The sequence below is a fragment of the Chaetodon trifascialis genome, chromosome 15 (genome assembly GCF_039877785.1).
Source record: "Chaetodon trifascialis isolate fChaTrf1 chromosome 15, fChaTrf1.hap1, whole genome shotgun sequence".
Lineage (NCBI taxonomy): Eukaryota > Metazoa > Chordata > Actinopteri > Chaetodontiformes > Chaetodontidae > Chaetodon > Chaetodon trifascialis.
In genome coordinates, this window is record NC_092070.1 from 9558138 (window position 1) to 9579366 (window position 21229).

Consider the following 21229-nt stretch of genomic DNA (forward strand, 5'->3'; position numbering starts at 1 on the left):
TGTGAAAGTTCTCCTCCACTTAACAATAAGTTTTTTTCTTCATGTTCCTACAGTTAAATGTTTGAGCTTCAGTGAGCAGAGTGATGTATGTGCAGAGTTTAATACGAGAAGACTGTTTCAATATTCATCTGCTGAAAGTGGAAAGTTTCTCTGTGCTAATTAAAAATCCAGTGTTAAAGAGGCCGGCCTATGAGCATGATTTGTGACATCACAATTAGTTTGGAAGCCAATCCTGGTCCAGTATTTAACTCACAATTAACCTGATGTGGAAACTTGAAGCCTTCATTGCACAAACAGCGAGAATGGATTTTCTAGTAGTAGAAGACATCTCCCGTGAAGCAGTGAAACTTTTGAAAGGACACATATGTGCATTATATATATATATAATGCACATATGTGTCCTTATAGCAGAGAGAGATATATATATATATATATATATATATATATATATATATATATATATATATATATATATATATATATATATATATATATATATATATATATATATATATATATATATATATACATACTGCACATATGTGTCCTTTCAAAAGTTTCACTGCTTCATGGGAGATGTCTTCTACTACTAGAAAATCCATTCTCGCTGTTTATATATATATATATATATATATATATATATATATATATATATATGTGTGTGTGTGTGTGTGTGTGTGTGCATTATATATATATATATATATATATATATATATATATATATGTGTGTGTGTGTGTGTGCATTATATATATATATATATATATATATATATATATATATATATATATATATATATATAATGCACACACACACACACACACACACACACAGAGAGAGAGAGAGAGAGAGAGAGAGAGAGAGAGAGAGAGAGAGATCTTAAAACATGTCTGGGGGGGACTTTGAATATGAATGAATAAATGTACTGAGTATTACCACAACTTTTGTCTCTTGTATGGTCTACATAGAAAAATGGCATAATAGCATAATTCCTGGATGTACCATGTAAAATCGATTTGGCAAGCAGATCATTATCAATGTAAAATGTGTAGAAAATGTAAATTTTCGACCATTTACAAATGTTTTCCAAAATGATAATAACCCGGAAGTAGTATTTGAGCCTATTAGTTTCCGGTTGCCACCATCGTATCTGACCCCCGGCTTGTTCAGATCTGTGCAGCGGTCTGGAGACGAACCCTTGACTCTTATTTCTGAAACGTAGGTTGGCTTGTGTTTCTTGTCTATGTGAGCTTTTGTTTTTGCTTCCAATATGTCCTCCGAGCTTTTTTACTCGTGTGCGTCGTCAGTAACGCTCGCTAAAGGTCAGGTCAGCGCTCTACTAGCCTAACAGCTAGTTAGCGTGTTCAGCTAACAAGCTAGTCGAGAGAAGTGTGACTTTCCGTTGAGCCAGCCATTTTCTAAAGACATATGAACCTCGATATGTTTTATTGCCAGTATTTTACAGTCGGTGGAGAATATGGTCCTATTGCAGTCGTTGGAAAACAGGGAATCAATGAGTCACGCTGTTTGGCTATCTTAAATGCTCATATATGCATGGTTGCTAACGTTAGCTGACGCTACAGTCTCAACGAGCTGACATTGCACCCGAGAGGCTGTAATGTTTTTGAGTGTGAACCATTTGTTCTATACAACAGACAGAATATAAACCGAGAAAGAAGAAGGCAGATATAATCTATTATTTCCAGAGCAGAGATAAACCGAACAAAATATTTTCTAGCATTGCTGAACTGAGGGATAACTAGCTCTTTTCCTCCTTGAATATTACTCTTTATAATATAAAGCAGAGTGATCAGTCGCCTGGAGTGAAAGACAGGTAGCTTTCCCTGGCTTTTTCTTGCATCGTCTTTAAGTGTATTGCATAACCTGTGTGAATTAATCTGTACAGCAATAAACTCTTGTTCTCTTTCGACCCATACTCTCTGGCTGTGACTCTACTTTTATTCATTCTTCCACCGCCCTCCACTGACATCCATCAATGCCCGTGGATCCAGCATGATAACAGGATTAAATTTTGGCCCACATCACAAACTGTGGGTGCTGCGTCACCCTGTTTGCTCATTTCATCAAAAAAACAAAAAAGAGAGAGATTTGCCAACATCACTCCCTTTGTAACAGATCTGCTTTCCTTTTCCCAGGTGCCAGGGTGTCCCCCCTCTCCATGTGTGGTCCCTAATGGGCGGCTGGTCTCGCAGTGCCGTGCTGGAGCTGTACCGGGCGCTGCTCCGTGCAGGGCGTCACCTTCAGTACACCGACCGTAATTACTATCGTCGTGCTGTGGCTCGTGAGTTTCGCCGCTGTCAAACACTGACAGTACCTGAAGATAAGGAGGACGCCCTGAAGAGAGGCCAGTTCTTCCTCAGCAGCCGATTGGGTGGGCTTATGTAGGGGGAAGCGTGCACGGGTCATCTGGAGGTGGGTTAAAGGTCATCTGGAGGTGTATCTCCCAGGTGGGTTTACAAATGATAAAATACTCTGTACTGCAGCAGTGAAATAATGTTTATCTCAGAGACACTCTTGTGGGGGATGGTGGACTATTTAGTTTTTCAGGGTAGGGCAATTAACATAGATCCTGACTAAGACTGTGTTGAGTGTGATTACTAGTTGATTTTCTTTCTGTGGGCACGGTACTTAATCATTGCTAATTTAGGGGTGTTGTCTGTGTGATATTGTAATGCGTGAGAATGTGGTTACACAAAATGTGTTGCGGACGCAGACATCATGAATATTGCAGCCTCTGAGCGAAGCAGAACAAACAAAACCTTCTACTGTCCCTGTCCTCTACTTGTCAGTCTCTGTTTGCCTTAATCTCTGTTTATGTGCTCTGTTTTCAGTGGCAGGATGGCTGGAGTGAATGGAGACCGTAAGGGGAAGAAAGATGACAATGGGATTGGCACAGCCATTGATTTCATGCTTTCTAATGCCAAGCTTGTGTTGGGAGTGGGAGGAGCAGCCATGCTTGGCATTGCCACACTAGCTGTCAAAAGAGTAAGTGAGAATTGATTTCTCTCTAACTTCTCATTTCTTCTTCACACCCCTCCACTCCTATGTATGATGCTCTCGCTAAGCAATGTGCACACAATTCTTTGTTCTGCAGATGTATGACCGTGCCATAAGTGCTCCCACCAGCCCCACCAAGATGGAGCAGACGGGAAAGCGAAGCTGGGAGGAACCCGCCTGGATGGGTTCATCACCACGGGTGCTGAATCACGACATGAAGTCCACAGTTAGCAGGTCACTGCAGTCTCTGCCCACTTCCTCACATGCTTTTGAACCAGGTGAGGAAACAAAGCAGCCTTTAAAAGTTTACTTGCATTTGTCCATCATCGTTTCAGATTTCTTTTGTGTTATTTTATGCAAAAATGACAAGCCAATTTTGTGATTTAGACTTTTGGTCAGCTGTGTTTTTGTCTGTTGACAGTCAGCCTATTTGGAGGAATCTTGCTCTTCCTTTACAGTGGGTGTTGGCTATCTGTAGTGCTGTAGTTAGTCAGCCAGCTGTTTTATATTGGTTTGATTTGATGTCGTTGAATTTTAATGTTATGATTTCTCAGATGCTCTAGAAGCCCCTTCATTTAGTATCTTTAGATTAAGTTTTTTTTTGTTGTTGTTTTGAAAGCACACCCATACCTAGCCCATTTTTTCCAACTGTGCCTGCTACCTCCCATTCAGAAGTCATTATCTGAAATGGTGGAAGAGGAAAGATCACAAATTCTCCTGCATCTATGCAACAGCATTTTGCCCAAATGCATATTTTAACTTTCAGTTGCTTCTAATCTCCTCAGACTGTTTGCGGAGGGCTCTGGGTCGATCCACTGTGGGGGGAAGTGGTGCTACCCAGTCAGACATGCTGCGGGCCCGAATGCGTCTGTCCCTGCAGGAACATCTGTGGGAGTTCTATCAGTATAATGTGAACATCCCTGCTGAGGAGCAGGCTATGGCTCGGAGGGCGGCGCTGGACATCTGTGCTGAGCTCAGAGTGTTTCTTCATGCCAAATTGCCTGATATGCCGCTCAGAGAGATGTACCTGAGTGGCAGTCTGTATGATGACCTGCAGGTAAGAGTTGGTCCTATGTTCAGTCTCCACAAAATTTATGCCGAGGAGTTAACATGTATTAGTTATATTAGGTATATATAAAATCAAACAGTGTAGCATTTGGCAGCTCTTGTAGAATTTTAACTCCTTCTGTCTTCTAGGTGGTGACAGCAGACCATGCCCAGCTCATGGTGCCTCTCGTCTTGGAGAAAAACCTGTGGTCGTCCATACCTGGGGAGGACACCATCATGAACGTCCCAGGTTTCTGGCTCGTGCGCAGGGAGAATTTGGAGTACTTCCCACGGAACAGCAGTTACTGGGACCGCTGCATGGTCGGAGGTTACCTCTCGCCTAAATCAGTCCTGGAAGTCTTTGACAAGCTTGTGGCTGGCTCCATCAACTGGCCAGCTATAGGGAGTGTCCTCGACTATATCATCCGTCCCGTGGTTCCCTCAGAAACACTGACCCTTGAGGTGCAGTACGAGACAAACCGGAAGCTGTACGTGGACTTCCTACCATTACTTGTGATGGAGGATGGAACCTCACTGATCGCCAAACCCCATCGCCTTGCAGCAGAGCGCCACGAAAACCTGTGGCGGCAGAGCTTCCGTGTGGCTGAGACAGCACGGCTCAGGGCCCTGGACCAGGAGGACGGAGGCTGCCGCTGCGCCTGCCTGAAAGTGGCGAAGGCCATGTGCAAGCTCAACCCTGCCCTTAACAGGCTCAATGCCAGCCAGCTCACCAATGCCATCTTGTTGCTGTGCGAAAAAGAAGGTGACTGGACCCAGGAGGCGCTGGCTGACCGCTTCCTTCAGCTGCTACGCGCGCTAGTGGGACACCTAGAGGCAGGGAGGCTGCCATGCGCCCTCAGCCCTAAAGTTAACTTATTCTGTGAGCTGACTGACCACGAGGTGGACGAGCTGGGGTATACACTCTACTGCGCCCTCTCAGATCCTGAGGGGCTGCTGAGAACTGCTGTGGCACAGCCGCCTCATCCCTGATGATGTGGTATACCACGACACAGCAAAGTGGCATTGAAATGTCCACTGTGTTGAGGGCAATAGTGACCTCAAGCCATAATGAGTACCCTGGAAAAAACATCTGCATGGAATCATCCTCGGTCCTGAAACACATGGTCTTGTCAGTCTTAAACGCCGGTAGCAGTTCCTTAGTGCTGAGATCTGTACGAGTCTTGACATGAAGGCTGTATATGTGTAATCATGCAAATACTATTTTAGTCTCATGAAAGTGCAGTCCCATTAGAATTCATGGCTCTCACTAAAGCCAATGTATTAATGAAGGTAAGAGTAGACATGGCCGACGCAGGTACATGTTTTGAGATGGGTCCGTGCCACTGTGTGAGGGGACAGAATGTAATGTTTGTTGTGTGTATGCCAACCCAAAAGCTAATAAATCGTTGATCAGCCTGAAAGACTCAACATTCTTCAGTTGAAGAGAAGAGCTTAGCTGTCTTTCCGTGCTCCTTTTGTTATCACGTATGAAATACTGCCAGTGTTTTGATCGAGTTCAGATTGAAATCAGGTTATTGTAACAAAACTTCATTAATACAGTGGCTGCGTTCAACATGTAAGCTTTATATGTTCCCAGGGATCTGTGAAAACATACATTAGATTGGAATGTCTGCAGCCTGCATGTTATCTATCTAATCTAGAACTCGAACTTGAGAATATACACTTCAGTTATCTGTTGATGTCTGTTTCTCATATTTCTAATTCACACCCTTCAACTGTGGATCTGATATAGAGTTGAATATACATCGACAAATGGAATATGATAGCGTTTATGGAAGTATGAACAATACAGCACCACTGTTTTTATCATCCAGTTATGTTGGCGTGACCAGAAAATGTTTCCATGTGACTGTCTAATACAGAGCTGCTCTTTGTTTTCATGAAAAGGAGGCTGCTTTGCTACTCTCACATTTGTTGCTTTGGTGCACACACAGGTCTGAAATGCTTTATTGACTCATTTTTATCTTTTACAACCTCCATCAGGGGTTTGCACCAACGGAAGTGTCTCAGTTGGACCTTCTGAAAGTGCTTTTGTCTACTGCTTTTTGCTTTAATTTGAACTCCGGACCCTCTTTCCTCTTGACCCTTACCATCAATATGCACTGTTTTTAATATGGGCTGCACGTACATGATTGATCTCAATCTGGATCTTTGTAGCAAGGCGCAGCTGGCTGCATACTTCAATGTTTCAGCCACTGTCTGCAGTTTGAGAAGTCCACTACCAACAAAATGCTGCTGGAAACAGGGTACTAACCTGCCAGAGAAGGTTTTTGTGCAATTGTTATTTGGTGAATTAGTCTCAGTATTAACATCAGTTCCTGGTCTGATTGCAATTAGAGCATAGAGCCTGCTACCTCCATAGCCCTGTATTTGTGTGTACACTTTAAGTCCACAGTAAACCCTGATTAACTTGTAGGTCCTGCTCTGCCCCAGTCTGTTTAGAGCAGGCAGCCAGACATGGATTAGTGCAGTATACTAGGCCATGTTATTGTTCTGGTCCTGTACATGAAGTGTATGGCACCAACAACACGTGACCTGTAGTGGTGATCACCCCTAGCGGGCTGCCTCCGGTCTACATGTATATTAATAGATTACAGGTGCTAATTCTTTTTAGATCATGATCTGATTGAGAGGGATCAACTCACAGATCATCCGTTATATAAAAGCAGCTTTGCTGGCCAATCAGCTACTCTGATGTTAGATCAACCTGCTACTCGGTGAAGCTAGTCAGTTCATCGTTACATCGCAGGTGGAGTCACTAAAACAGTAGCTGCCAGACTTCCAAGTGGAGTTAGTGTGTCTCTCTAAATGACGACCCAAAACGTCTAAAATAATCACATTGTTGCTTTATGTTCTCACTTTTAGCCTTAGAAAGAAAAAAAATGCAGTGATATGAAGCAAGTGTCCCCTCAAACCCCAGCCCACTGTTTGTATAGTGTACAATATGTTTATAGTTCTGTTGTGTATTCAGTTAATTATCCTGATAATGAAGGAGAAACAGGTGAATATTTTTGTATTTATTGTACATTTGTAACCAAAAAGAGATGTTTATTTGCATTGAGTTCAACATGTAAAGTACCACTTATTGTGCTTCATGAAGTGCTTTGTTCTGGACGTACTCAAATGAATCCACAGTAGATATTTTTAAGCATTTTAAGCATCTTCCTTTGCAGACCTGGTTTATGCTACAAAGTACTACTGTGTTGAAGGGAGTGGAGTCACTGTGCCACATTTGTAGTGTTTAGAAAAACAAAACAAAACCCAAAGTAGACCTCTACCTCTACCTTGTGGAGAGCATACTGGCCATGTGTGTTGCATGCTGTGTATTTTTTCCCCTGCTTTTTTTCTTTTTTTAAGTTCAGCTCTGGAGTTGAGCAGTGCAGCACTTTGTATACTTCATTAAATGTTATAAATGACATTCTCTAGGTTTATCTGTGTCTTTGTCTCCCCCCCCCCCCCCCCCCCCCCCCCCCCCCCCCCCCAGGAAGCACAGTTTGAGAGACTTGATTTAGATTTCTACTTTTATTTAGTGACATTTGGTCATAAAAATACACATAGGCATGTTAAAAGAAACACCCTGATATACCTTCAGTGTACAAAAGCAGCTCCAAATCTATTATCTACCTTATCCTCAGAAACTGAAAATGTGGTTCAGTTGATAACAATAAAACTAAATTATATCTAAACATTTGAGGTGCATTTGTTCCCTCAAAGCATCTTAGGTACAAAAATTAAAGCACAAATGCATAGTTCTAATTGAATCTTCATCTCAAACGCAAAAAGCAGCATCACAGACAAGTGCAGGAAACCCAGTGAAGCAGTCCCTTTGGTCAGTGGCAGCAAACATCCGCACGCCTTACTCAATGTGTGAAAATGGCTGTAAATGAATGGTCATTGCGAACCAGCTTCTCGTGTAGACCTCATTACTCTAAGCAGATGTGAGATATTAATTTGGCAGGCCAGGCTTTGCTGTGATACAGAATAAAACAACAAAAACAGAATTAAACGCTTTGGATGTTTGCAAATCAGGTAACGCAACACTGATGATGAAATTTAGCTTTGCTTGGTGTCATCTTTAAACTACCACTGCAAATGAGAAGTGAGACTTCTTTCATGGAAACAGTGCTCAGTGGACTATTTGGCAGGAGCGAACCCCACACGATCAGCATCCCTGTCAAACACAGTGTAGTACTTCCCAATGAATACATCTCCCAGGATCCACAGGGGCCCTGCAGGAGGCGGGATATCCATGGCCATGAAGCCCGACAGACAGATTGATACACCCATCTGAGATTCCTGCACCAAAGCAGAAAGTTTCTCTTTAGACAGTACTCACAGACATAATCCACAGTTCTCTCTGTGTACAAGGAATACTGCACTAAAATGACCCTAATTTAACTACTGAAGACTTCCATTACCGTCGACTGAACTTTAGAATTAATATGCACAGAAAAAGGATTTTGTCCTAAATCTCTGACAGCGTAATAGCAAGCACAAACTCACCGTTAGTTTTGGTACTTTCAATGAGATTTGTTGATGATAAGAAAAATATATCAACCAGAATTAACCCTTAAGCCTCACAAAGGGATGATTTATTGCAGGGCTACTGTATTGGATGATATTCTGTCTATTATCTTTCAAGGAGACTCACATGTAAACATGCACGTTTATTATCCTTGAAGGAAAGGACTCCTTTTCAAATTGGTTTAAATAACTGCCAGTGACAGCAAGAAAGTGAATGTCATCCATCTGTCCTGAGTGTAGAAGTTCGTACCTTCATGACATAATCCTCTCCAGTCAGGTTAAACATCTTCCCTCCAATGTTGAACGAGATGACAGGCAGAGATGGGATCCTCTTACAGTCAATCAAGTACTAGAAAGGAGGCAGAGGAGAGAAGAGCATGCTGAACCTCCCGAGCCATGGTGTTCTATGATTGATCAACCTTTACATGTGGCAGCTCTACCTCTCCCATTATCAGGGGCAGAGCTCCGATGGCTTTTTGCAGCGCCCTGATTTCCTCCATCGGTCCGACAAGTAGAGACGTTCCCGTGTCAACGATAGCCTGGCAGCCGGCTTTGCAAAGACTCAGCTGGTTGCCAACTTCAACTCTGCGAGGGCAGGTTGGTTGGGGGGGGCAGCGGGGCGGAGCAGAAAGACGAGAGACATCAGGTTATTTCCAACACCTGAAATGTGTTGTCATGTTACAATAAAGCAGCTTTTAAAGACAAAAAACCTCTAATTTAAAAAGTGAGAACTGTTCATGACGAACAGAGAACAGAAAGTGCTTCAAACCCGACTTTGCCACTCCAGTTCACAGTTCCCTGTACTAGTGATGCCACAAAAGGCTACTTCTCACCCGTCCACCTTGATCTGCCAGTAGGCTTTTCGTGTGACATTAACATAGTGAAGGTCTCCTGTGTAGTACTGGGGGTCTGTCCCACCCAGTGTCAGCTCTCCTCCTACCTCTGCTTTTGGGTCTCTAAAGAGAAGGCGGACAAAATTGTGCCAAATCATTTCAAAGTTTTCAAAGTGATGGTTAAGTAAAGTTCAGCGCCTGCTCTTCCAGGATTCTTCTGTCAGAAACCAACCTGCTTATGTAGAAAGAGAAAATATTCTGGGGCAGCAGCTTGGCGGCCATGGCTGTGTCAAACACCGGGACGACATTAGCCACTGATATAAAGGGGTAGGCCATGCCCAAGACCCCATCAAACCGTGCCACTGCAAATGTTATGCCAGGCTGCTTGACTGCTTCACCAAACTGCTGACCAGGGACAGACAGACCTGCAATCTGCAAACAGAGAGGAGAGAGGCGTCAATTGTACAGAAAACACGTCTTCTCATGAAATGATAGGGACAGCATGACTGCAAGAATTGAGGAATGCAGTTAAACTGAAGGGGGTGTGTGAGCGTGTGTGTGTCTCAAACTCACAGAGACAGTGTCCTCACTAATGAAGCCAGACAAGCTGCCTCTGCCGTAACGGATGGAAAACTGCGTGCCATTCTGGACGTATGTGCTGGACTTCTTCGAGTTGTAGCGATGATGGAGCCCTAATGACAGAGGACAGCCAATTAAAACAACAGTGTGCAGATTTTATGGCATGTTTGGTGATAAATACACCATAAAGAGTTTGAAACAGAGCCAGAGTCCAACTGAAAAACAGATCAAAGAGACTTCAAGCCACCACAGGGACACACAAAATGACCCCTGATGCAAAATGACCACAGATGTCCTTTTAAAACAGGATGTGTAACTTTTGAACTTTCGGTCTACTTTCAATTTCCTCATAACTGCAATAATTCTGACTTAGTTTCAAGTTTAATCATACATTCCTCTGGCATTATGAAACAGTTCATGGAAAAATGCCACTGAGGAAGTTCAAACAGGCCAAAAATAAAGCAAATGTCTACATGCATACCAAACTCCACAAGAACCACAAGGAGAAGTGTGACCTTTTAGTCACAAGTGTTCTAGGGAACGTCTTTCAGGAAGTAGCCACCAGTCACACAAAGTACAGAGGATGCCGAGTGGGTCATGTCCCCAAGAAAGCAAACTCACAGCAGGCCAGATCGAGGAAGGAGCAGTGAATGGAGGGGACCCAGAGGTTAGAGGAGCCGGTGTCAAACAGCACGGTGAACTCCTGTGGCGGGGTGCCAATGCTGATCACCCCGTAGTACTGAGCCTGAGGAGACAAAAAAGTGAACGGTAAACACTAACATGTGCACAGGAATGTGCAGGTGTAACTGATCTGTGAGCTGGGCTGACAAGGACAGCTGTCCACCCAACTCCATAAAGTCATCAACCTTATTTCTAAGTCATTTAATGTATTTTTTTTTTTTTAAAGTTAAGCCATGATAAGGTGGGTGAACTGAGTCTAATATTTACTTTATTTGTTCTTTTTCCTCACTGGCAATACTGTTCAAATATTAAACTTCCACAGTGTCTTGTGTAGCTACAGACTCTTGGTCTAACTGGAGACATGTGATATGACATTTGGAGTTATTAGAGGCTGACTCCTTCCAATAAGGCCCACTCACTGTGTCACCATCAATCTCAGGGGGACAGGACAATGGCTGAACTGTCTTTCTACCTACTGATTAAAAGCACACAGCGGGTACACATACATCCATGAAGTTGGTCAGCCTCTCGACAGGCAGTTTGGGGGAGGGGGAGCTGTCCGGTGCTCCGGTGCTCCTCGCCAAATCCCGTAGCTCCTCCAGAGACATCCCATTGTCGCTCATCAGGCGGCGCAGGCTCCTAGTTTTATGCAGGGGGACTCTGAAACGACGTGACATTCATCTAGTCACAGAGGGAACCTTGCGCGTGCGAAAAACGCTGCTTCCTGGTACAGTGCGCGTGTACTTTCTACATGCAAATGTGATTTAACTGTGCAAAGTGTGAACACCATTTTGACTTCAATATTTCCACTGAATACTTAAAACACACGTTAACTGGACGCATATTAATTCAACACACGTGTGACTAATTATGACCATACCAGAGAATAAGGAAGTGAACACACACACATTCAAGCTGCACTCAGTAAAACCTAAATGTTTCTGTCTGTTGCTTGGAAGTGATAGATGCTGATATGTGATGGCAACTCGCTCTAGTTGCCAAAACATTAGCTGATAAACAGTATTTACCTGATGATGGCGGCGCTTTGTGTTATCAGCAGCGCCCCGATGATATAAAATACCGTCAGCCGTGTCATGTCTGTCCTGGTGGAAAAAACACGCACTTTTGTGCTGTTTCGGCTACTATCGGCCTCACAAACATGGACAACTACCTTAACTCACGCAAAAAGCTAACGTGAGAGCGCTTCGGGAATGTCCGCGTTCACTCGGTTTTCATCGTGATGTGGCTCAGTGATTGGAGGAGAAGAATCAGTAGGGTATTGTGATTGGTGTTAGGGGCTGACTATCATCCGCTATTACATACGGCGCACTAGGTGAGTTAACGGTCACGAGTTGCGGTGAGACTGTGAAATGAATGATTGGGCGAGGGCTGGCATATCGTGCAACTGTTTTAATGAAAATATTCTTTTATGAGGTTATTGAATACTTTTCCCCAGAGTCAATAAACCCAACAATGCAGACTAAAGTTTCCAGATAAGGAAGTTCACTAACCACACAAATGTTGGCATGACTTTGACTGGCTTGTCTAATCAAATCTTGCACTTTGTAAAGAATTGCTTGTATTTGCAAAACAGCATCACTGAGCATGCCTCCCCAGCTAATATTGCAAATCACAAAAGGGATATTCCAGTGGTTTAAGAATGCAATGCATTTTGGCCAGTGGTCAAGGCTGTGTCAAGCCTCAAAAACACTACATTTCCCATAATGCTACTTGATAGCATCTTTCATTTGACCATCCCTGTCTGGCAGCTGCTCTTTCAAACTCTGTCCCCGATTAGTAACACGTTTAAAGGGACTGTCAAATGATTTTACCCATGAAGGATGATACTCAGCCTGAGAAAACAGCTGTATTGTGTCCTCTGTGGCTGTGGAGGCATTTTTCCAGTGTCTGAGAAAATTTCTCAAGTGACATCAGTTGAGTCAGCTTGGCATTGGAGACTAAATAATTATAGCAGCAGCCCTGCATTGCAAGATGGGGACTTCAAATGTGAAAGACGCAGTCATTTACTAGTCGAGTGAAAAATGCTTTACTAGGAGACTAAAGGTCAGGACATGTCTTCCTGTGCTATTTCAATGTTGGCCATTCTTTATTAAATCTGTCTCTTGCAATTACTCCAGTTGGTACATTATTCCAAGCTGGGATGACTCTGATGGTGTCACAGCTGATTTTTCAGACATATTCATATTCCTCCAGGGCAGGGGTGGGCAAATTCATTCCACAAAGGACCGTGTGGCTGCAGGGTTTTTTTTTCCCAACCAAGCAGCAGCACACCAGACTTGACTCATTCAATCAACTGATCTCAGTCTTCAGACAGCTCATTGGTCAAACTGTGTGCTCTTGGTTGATTGGAACAAAAACCTGCAGCCACACGGCCCTTTGTGGAATGAATTTGCCCACCCCTGCTCCAGGAGGTGTCCTGGCTGCTCGTGGCCATGTAATTACAATGTCCTTGGATCAAGTCTGTCAGAAGAGCACTGCTGCATGTCAAACCTCCTCTCTTTCCCTGTATTTCCTGTTTCCTCTCTCCCATGCACCATCAAAATAAAGGCAAAACTGCAACAAAGGTGAGTTGCGTCAGAGCCACAGACAACATTGTACTTCTGTTTTTACAGGTGGAGCTTTACCCCTGTTCCTTTAAAGGGATAGTTCAACATTTTGTGTAATGCACTTATTTGCTTTCTTGCTGAGAGATACAGGAGAAGATTACACTCTTGTGTCTGTATGGTGAATGTAAAGCTCCAGTCGGCAACAAATTAGCTTATCTTAGCATCAAGAATGGAAACAGGGGGAAAAGCTAGCCTGGCTCTGTTTTTTTTTTTACCTTTGGACAGAGCCATGCTACCTGTATCCCCCTGTTTTCAGTCTTTATGCTAAGATAAGCAAGCCACCCAGCTTCATATTTAATGAGTGGACATGAGAGTGGTGTCAATCTTCTCATTTAACTCTCAGCAAGAGAGCAAATAAGTGTATTTCCAAAAATATCAAAGTCTTCTGTTAAGATCAGTCAAAATATGTCATGGGCTGGAATTGCTTTCTGAGGCATTCATTCATGACATGCAGTCATGAATGATGAAAGAAGGATTTCAAATACAAACCACGCTAAACAACAAATTCAAGATGAGTCATCCAACAGGCTGCGCTTTCTGACACGGACCCAAGGCAAAGCGTGACAGTGGTAGCAGAAAACACACTTGGCCTGTTGAACGAGTTTTAGATATAATACCCAACACAGAAAACACACACACTCCAACATAAAGACTGACAGACACACAAAATGCACACATATGCACACACCCTCCATCATCATCATCAACATGACTTTGACCTGTTGATAATAAGCTGATTCCCTCAAGGTAAACACTGAAGCTTTAGGGGCTTTGTTGAAGGTTAGGGTCAGTCGAGAGTAAAGGTTATTGTTACGATATGGTGGTCATGGTTAAGGTAAGTCTCCAGGGAATGAAAGTAAGTCAATGCCATGTCCTCCTGGCTGACAAGTCTGTGTGTGTGTTGAGGTGTCTGAGTGCCAGCGTTGACATATTTCAGCCTTCTTTCTGCTTGTTGTTTGTGTATATGGTAAAGTTTTGCAAAAAGAGGATACACCCACACATGTTATTCCTCTTTTGTGACGCACCAGGGAAATCACACCTTTACGACTATGTAGACTGGGTGACAGAGAAAGAGGAGGAGGCATCTCTGGCATCTGTGGCCTGACAAGAGTGCAGGCATGTGAATGCATGGAAGACTCGTTGAGCCATTTCTGACACTGGATCCATAACAAACGGATCAAACAGAGGAGTGATAGCAAAGGCTTCTAAACTAGACCATGACGGTAAGGATCAGCTCTTTCTGCTGTTTAGAAATAGTCGAATATATGTTTTGTATGTATGAGAAAACAGTTAGGCCTGTAGGTTACATGACAGAAAAAACCTACAAGGGCGTATCTTGTTTTGTCTGTTAGCGTTGTGTCAGTTGCCAGCAGTCTCATTCAGTGATTCAGAAACATGCCAGTGTGGTACCTTACATGTGATGTGCAGGTACCACCGATTCACTGACTAGATGACTGTAACGAATTGGATATTATATCTGAAGCTCTGCACATTAAGTTACATAATCAGTCAGCCTTTAAGATTTTGAACCAAGCAGTGATTGGTCCACTTAAATTAAAATAGCAGCGATCAGAACACCTATTAGACAACAGTTTAATATAACAAACCAGTGAATTGAACATATGAATGCAGCAGCACGTGATGATGTGCTTAAAATGCTTAAATTGTCTTGTTAAAATTCCACTGCTCAAACAGCTGTTCAGCTTTTTTACTGGTGTTAAGCAGACTGCAATCCAAACCCCACCAGGAAGGCACACAGAGGTATGTGTCCAATAAAATATGTAGGAGCATGTTATTATCATTATTATTAATTGCGCTGCAGGTGGATTTACCAGTGTTGCCTCTTGGTAGGAGGACCTCAATTGTTCTTATCACTCAGTTTCCTCTGTGCACCACAATAGTATTTATTTCTTTGGTTGATAAACAGAGCTTAAAACCAAATGCATTGAATGTTAAAGAAGTAATGAACTGACCAATGAACTAACAGACTCGCTTAGGAAAATCACAGCCTTCCTTGAAGGAGCACGTCCGCTTACAAACATAGTAGATTACAAAGCCTTCAGTTTTTCATGCTTTTGTCTTACACTCGACATTTTGACTTGTTAGACTTGACAGTAGGAAAGGTGACAACAATAACTCAGCTCAGAGTGCACAATAGCAGGACCCTGAAACTAAACATTCAGCCAGTGGTGGAAACACGATTCAGATCCTTTAAAACATTTATACCACATTGTGAAAATATGTTAGAATAAAAATCCTGCATTGAAAATGCAGAAACATGTCCCCTGTGATTGGATTATCATTATGTATGCATTAATGTAAAAAACAGCATTTTCACAATGTTTGTTTTGTCCACCTACTGGTCCAGACAAACTCAGTTTTATTCAAAATTAAAAAAACAAAACAAAACGGAGTGGCAACAGCTTCTCAAATTTGAGGAGCTAGATTTTATTACAAATAACTGCCAGTTAATTTTCTGTCCATCAACTAATCGACTAATTGTTTCGCTGTACTTATACTGTTGGGTAGTTTAATTTAAAGCGAAGCGACATATTTCATAAACTCTTTACGTTTTGTGTGCAAAATATTTCCCTCTGAAAAAATGCAGAGAGAAAGAAGAGAGTGGCATGAAAAGAATGTACTCAAGTAAAGAGTACAGTACCATAGATTTAGACTTCAGCACATGTACTTAAGTAAGTATAAGCTATTTGGTTACATTCCACCCCTTAGCTCAGCCATCATTTGCTTTGTTAGCTACACGTCAAAATGCCTTTTCACCTTGTTATTTTCTTAGACAAACAGCAGCTTGTCCATCATTCACAATTTTCATCACTGGTATCCTGCTCCAAGCATGGTAACCAAGGCTGGATTACTAACTGGGGCAAAGGCCCTGAAAGCCTCATGCTCAGTGTGTATCAAATGATTTGCGATCATTTCATTCATTAAAGAAATAACTGTCATTATGTTGCACATTCTTCTGTTAAAAAAAACCTATAACACACACAATGCAACAGGCAGAGGCTGAGCAGCTCTGAGGAGCACTTTCAGGTGACTCTGTCCATGACAGTTTCAGCTGCTGGTGAGCACAATCAGAGTCCAAAACTCAAAAACTTGTGCGTCCAAAACTGTGTTGAGGGGTTCGCACAGCAGAGGGGCAGGTATACAGTTGGTTTTGTGAAAGACAACACCTTTCCACCCCTGTAGTCATGTTAGGAGAGAAATAGGTTACAGGAACTGCCCTCAAAACACGCAAGACTTCCCTGGTAGTGTCGTGGAATGTGAAGGCCAAATGCATGTACATTAAAGGTGCATCTTAAGGATATATTCTTTTTATTTTCTCTTTATTCTTCCCAAATGACACCATTATCTTTTAATCTTTTTCATACTGATTTTTTAAAAAAGTTTTACAACTTCATTATAAGCAAGGAATGCATATTATAAAGTTTAAAGGCATATCACACAATGCTATTGTCATTAAGTGCAATTTCATTAAATCATAGTGAGATTATATATTGAACCATAGTGTGATTATAAGAACATTCAATCTATCAGTAGTTATAGTAAAACACACAAATATTAGTTGTAAAAGAGTACATGTTTAATGACTTTGTTCAAACAGTAAGGTTACATAATGCCACACAAAGGAGCTGCTGTAAAGACACCTGCAAGGCCACAGAAAGCCCCAGAGATCCCTGATAAGGGAGCTCTGCGACTGTGATTTCATGATCTCTCCGCTCTTCTTTTCACTTTCTTTGTTTCTCTTACAGTGTCATTTTCAAAGCATCAGCTGCACTCTAAGCACATGAACTATTGTCACAATATCACATCAAATGAATCGTCTTCACTTACAATATCATGTTCAACAAATCAACTATCATCATACTGCCACTGGTTACAGTGTTTTCTCTCAATTCTCTCAAATCATCACATATCTGCTGGAAAAATTATACTACATTAGACAACAGATAACAAGAACATTTCTGCTAACATGTCTTTATGTAATCATATTACAAAGAAAGGGACAGCACAGTGATACAGTGCACTTAGTTGCTCTTATCGCCATAGTTCTCATATTAGAGTTAATTTCTTTTACTATTAAACCTCATAGCCGCCTAAACCCCCCAGGAACGGCTGCACGATGAAGTCCACCGTCACCAGCTCCTATGATGTCACACAGTCAGTCTATGAGGACCCGGACGCTTTAATGGTAAAAATGAATTCCTGTTAACAGTGACGTAAATGCGCAAATTTTCTTTTGCGTGTCTGCTGGTATTTGCACATTATCACCTTGTAACATCTGTAGTGGAACAGGAGACAAAAATAGAAATGCAGGACATGCAGTTTAACCTGAGGTTTTTGCTGTTTTGTCTTGATTCACTTATGTTTTTTTTGTCAGCCTTCTGTCACAGATGGAAACCAGGTTCAAGTCAAGCCTGTACCTCGTCCCAGGTCTAAAGTACAACCAAAGGGCGATTGTAACACCAACACTGACGACTCTGTAGACAAAACCAGCAGCATAACCAATGCAGTGGTGAGCTTAGCAATTTTGACTTTTACTGACATTGTTAGTAAGATTAACTCATGATAGCAAGTATTAATTAACATGTACTCATTTTTTCCTGTCTCCCTGTCACCAGGGTGCCAAACTTAATGAGTACCTTGCAGACTATAAGAGTCCTCATCCTGTTCGTCCTCCCAGACCCCCAGTGATCAAACATGTGACCTCCAGTCAACCTCCAGCAGCAGTCGACGGAGACGCTCACTATATGAATACTGAGACAGCTGTGAAGGTATATGCTATTTTAAACAAAATGATGATCTTAAATATACTCCTTTAAAGATTATGACGTGTGTTATAACCAGAAATATGACTCATCTTAAAGGAATAGCTTAACATTTTGAGAAATATGCTTATTAGCTTTCCCTGACAGTTGGATAAGAAGATCAATGTAACTCTCAGGTCTTGAAGTCTTGTCATTGTTATGAGGTTTGCCAGTCAACCAGCAGAGACTACAGGAAGTCACTGCCTTTGGTCAACAAATACTCAGTTTTACAGTTTTGTACAGATTTAACAAACAAGATATAAAATGTTAATTAGCAAGTTTTAGAGGTGCTGGTCAGTAAAAATGTTCCTGTTTGGACAGAGCAAGGCTAATTGTTTCCCCTTGTTCCAAGTCTTTGTGCTAAGCTAAGCTAACTGGCTGTTGGTTTCAGTTACACATTATTTTTCAAACATTTTTTTTGTGACCAATTTTTATTTTTTTTTGTTAAATGGTTAAACCTTAGGGCGGCACGGCGGAGCAGCAGGTAGTGCGTGTGCCTCACAGCAAGAAGGTTGCCAGTTTGATCCCCGGGCGGGGCCTTTCTGTGCGAAGTTTGCATGTTCTTCCCGTGCATGTGTGGGTTCTCTACAGGTACTCCAGCTTCCTCCCACAGACCAAAAACATGCTCATTAGGTTGATTGGTGACTCTAAAATTGCCCCTAGGTGTGAGTGTGAGTGTGAATGGTTGTCTGTCTTTACATGCTGCCCTGCAATCAGCTGGCGACCAGTTCAGAGTGTACCCCGCCTCTCGCCCGTTGACAGCTGGGATAGGCTACAGCCCCCTGCAACCCCGAAAGGGATCGGCGGTATAGAAAATGGATGGATGGATGGATGGATGGATGGATGGATGGATGGATGGATGGATGGATGGATGGATGGGTTAAACCTTACTTTCTCCTACTCATTTTTTCTGCTAGCCTCCAGCTGTCAGTACTGAGAGAATACAGCCTCCTCCTCCTCCATCACGGCCTGAACGCCCCCGTCTTCCCTCCATCTATTATGATAAATCACTGTCTACAACAAGGCCTAAATCTGAGGTACATATCGCTTCATCCCAACATTCGTGCAACACTTCTTTGAGACACATGATGGTGAATGATTGAAGGTCATCTGAAAAGTTCTCAGAAAAACACAAAATACAAAATCACCTTCAACTCACATTTTCTCTGATTTAAGATATGAATTGTTAATGTTTTTTCCTATCTTGTTCATATTTTCTTGGGTAGATTTACACTGATGAGAGTCAGCAGTCCAGTCTTTCGTCCATCAGCTCTATGCAACAAACTCCAGGCTCGCCGGCTCTTTCTGATGAAGTGGTGAGTCTCTGTAGAAGTTATGGTTCAATGGTCAATTAGAAGTTAAAAGTCAGACATTATGGACACATTGAGAAGGTTTACATGGCTAATGAAAATTAACAGTCCACTAACACTGATAATTGCATGCGGCCAAGGTGCACACTGATTAACATGATGACGAATGTCCTTAAGCTGCTTCTTTGCGTAAAAACAGGATTTTTTTTTCAAAGTGAGACTTCTTTGACTGTGCAAACACAACCTGTCTCTTTCATTTGTTCAACCACCTTCTCAAAAAGGTGGCATTGCGAGACTTGCACATAACCAAATACTTGATATACAAGTCTTTTATAATGTTTGAAAGTAGATATGTTTCTCCTTCTGGCTGGAAATGGGGGCTTTTCTTTTGTACATGCATCTCCAGCCTTGCAAACTATAGTTGATTGAATAGTTGGTTTGTTTACAACGCACATAGCTGACTGTAAACGGGCAAAAGGCCAGTTGCAAATTCTGGAAAGAACCCCAGATGAGATGCATTTTCTCAATGTGCTGCATGCTCGTCTGAAGAATGCGCCCTGAAACATGAATGAAACCTCAAATCACACGTCTTGATCAGAAAATGCTCCATTCAGAATAAAGCCTCATTTGGAATATCTAAACAGAATATGCTGTTTACATAATCCATATAAAATTCAGAATATTGTCATATTCTGAATAATAGTGGAAAATGTATGTGCATGTAAACGTAGCCAGTGAGTTGGCGTAATAAAGATGTTATTTTAGTAGAGTTTTGATCTGAAGTTGAAGTTGTTATTACCAAGAGTCAACAATCAAGAGCATGAAAGCTCAGCAACCTGCTTCCAGAAACAGAAATGTTGGAATACATTCAATATTTTACTTATATTCAACTGCATTATTGAAGCACATTGTGAATGTTTTTGATATTCAGACCACAGACTGTCCAGACAGACCTGCAGTTCCACCTCGAATCCCTCACTCCGCCTCCATGTGTGACACCCCGCCTACACAGGTATGAGAGCCGCTGCAGAGCACGCAACTGCAGGTGATGAACTGTATTTGGACAGGTGCCATAATAGCAACAAAAGAAGTTCAGACGCACATGTTTGTCATGCTGTTATGGAAACTCTGATACATTACCTCCTTTTTTTTGCTGCTTTTGCCGTCAGCATGATTTGCAGAATTTTGTAGGGCTGGCCCAACAGCTTGTTACTCAAGTGACCCCCCTTTTCCCTGCCCTACATTTTCTACATATTAGTCCGGATCTGAAGAAAACACTGTAGAGACCAGTCTCAACACATTCAAGAAGGATCAATTTATTCATGGCTTAACATGAGAAGTCATAAACTTTACTGCATGAAGTTGATTCAACAACAACAATCTGACCCAGAGAAACTGAGACTGAGACTGGTTGTCTGCCCAAAGCCAGTTCACTATTTCTTCAGAAAAACTCACCTGTTGCAGGTGTTTATCATAAAACTAAGTATTACATTTAAATTGGGCCCGATGGTGCTGCTGGATGAAAAGTCAAGAAATCACCACTGTAATGAGGACGGGGATGTGGATGTGTCTGCTATGGCAACCCATCCAGTAGTTGACCCACAAATGTCAAGCTCATGGTGACGCTTGAGGTAACGTCTGTAGGTCACATCCTCTCTAGCCACCCTGCCTGTAGTGACCATCAGGCTGGTACACACTGCCAAAGCCATACAGACAGCTGAGCTGATGAATACTTATTATGTCCTGAGCAAAATCATGTTCTCAGAAG

At 42.2% G+C, this 21229-nt stretch overlaps 4 protein-coding genes across 6 annotated transcripts in view; 3 read left to right on the top strand and 1 right to left on the bottom strand.

Annotated features, from left to right (window-relative positions):
- The first annotated feature begins 1143 nt into the window (after nucleotides 1–1143).
- Nucleotides 1144–2404, top strand: LOC139343775 (mitochondrial ribosome and complex I assembly factor AltMIEF1-like). Of its 2 annotated transcripts, none has more exons than XM_070981569.1 (2): nucleotides 1144–1216; nucleotides 2155–2404. In XM_070981569.1, exon 2 carries the CDS (start codon nucleotides 2192–2194, stop codon nucleotides 2402–2404), a length of 213 nt encoding a protein of 70 aa, XP_070837670.1. In that variant the 5' UTR covers nucleotides 1144–1216; nucleotides 2155–2191. The 2 variants fall into 2 exon arrangements, with proteins under 2 accessions (XP_070837670.1, XP_070837671.1); XM_070981570.1 differs by having other exon boundaries at nucleotides 1155–1216; nucleotides 2135–2404.
- Nucleotides 2405–2857: 453 nt separating this feature from the next.
- On the top strand, nucleotides 2858–7502 carry mief1 (mitochondrial elongation factor 1). Of its 2 annotated transcripts, XM_070981566.1 has the most exons (5): nucleotides 2858–3004; nucleotides 3114–3294; nucleotides 3438–3473; nucleotides 3802–4073; nucleotides 4214–7502. In XM_070981566.1, the coding sequence occupies exons 1-5, from the start codon at nucleotides 2858–2860 to the stop codon at nucleotides 5051–5053; spliced, it is 1476 nt and encodes a 491-aa protein (XP_070837667.1). In that variant the 3' UTR covers nucleotides 5054–7502. The 2 variants fall into 2 exon arrangements, with proteins under 2 accessions (XP_070837667.1, XP_070837668.1); XM_070981567.1 differs by lacking the exon at nucleotides 3438–3473.
- Nucleotides 7503–7587: 85 nt separating this feature from the next.
- napsa (napsin A aspartic peptidase) lies at nucleotides 7588–11924 on the bottom strand. Its single transcript, XM_070981442.1, has 9 exons — nucleotides 11730–11924; nucleotides 11208–11361; nucleotides 10642–10765; nucleotides 10015–10133; nucleotides 9674–9873; nucleotides 9442–9564; nucleotides 9049–9193; nucleotides 8859–8957; nucleotides 7588–8380 (listed from the first exon to the last, which is right to left on the bottom strand). Exons 1-9 carry the CDS (start codon nucleotides 11795–11797, stop codon nucleotides 8219–8221), a joined length of 1194 nt encoding a protein of 397 aa, XP_070837543.1. The 5' UTR covers nucleotides 11798–11924; the 3' UTR covers nucleotides 7588–8218.
- Nucleotides 11925–14422: 2498 nt separating this feature from the next.
- The window catches only part of LOC139343183 (WAS/WASL-interacting protein family member 1-like), a 7245-nt gene continuing 438 nt past the window's right edge, over nucleotides 14423–21229 (top strand). Inside the window, exons 1-7 of the mRNA XM_070980669.1 lie at nucleotides 14423–14551; nucleotides 17437–17535; nucleotides 17725–17859; nucleotides 17966–18118; nucleotides 19069–19188; nucleotides 19402–19467; nucleotides 20393–20473. Of these exons, the coding sequence (XP_070836770.1) occupies nucleotides 14546–14551; nucleotides 17437–17535; nucleotides 17725–17859; nucleotides 17966–18118; nucleotides 19069–19188; nucleotides 19402–19467; nucleotides 20393–20473 (660 nt within the window). The 5' untranslated portion in view covers nucleotides 14423–14545. The remainder of the gene's footprint in view (nucleotides 14552–17436; nucleotides 17536–17724; nucleotides 17860–17965; nucleotides 18119–19068; nucleotides 19189–19401; nucleotides 19468–20392; nucleotides 20474–21229) is intronic.

Bases quoted from the DNA above. Each gene is read 5' to 3' on its own strand.
- LOC139343775 (XM_070981569.1), top strand. From the start codon at position 2,192: ATGGGCGGCTGGTCTCGCAGTGCCGTGCTGGAGCTGTACCGGGCGCTG.
- mief1 (XM_070981566.1), top strand. From the start codon at position 2,858: ATGGCTGGAGTGAATGGAGACCGTAAGGGGAAGAAAGATGACAATGGG. The intron at 3,005-3,113 runs GTAAGTGAGAAT...TTTGTTCTGCAG, and splicing joins CCACACTAGCTGTCAAAAGA to ATGTATGACCGTGCCATAAG. The intron at 4,074-4,213 runs GTAAGAGTTGGT...TCTGTCTTCTAG, and splicing joins GTCTGTATGATGACCTGCAG to GTGGTGACAGCAGACCATGC.
- napsa (XM_070981442.1), bottom strand. From the start codon at position 11,797: ATGACACGGCTGACGGTATTTTATATCATCGGGGCGCTGCTGATAACA. The intron at 8,958-9,048 runs GTAGAGCTGCCA...CCTCCTTTCTAG, and splicing joins TGCCCCTGATAATGGGAGAG to TACTTGATTGACTGTAAGAG. The intron at 8,381-8,858 runs GTACGAACTTCT...GCTTTGGTGCAG, and splicing joins GAGAGGATTATGTCATGAAG to GAATCTCAGATGGGTGTATC.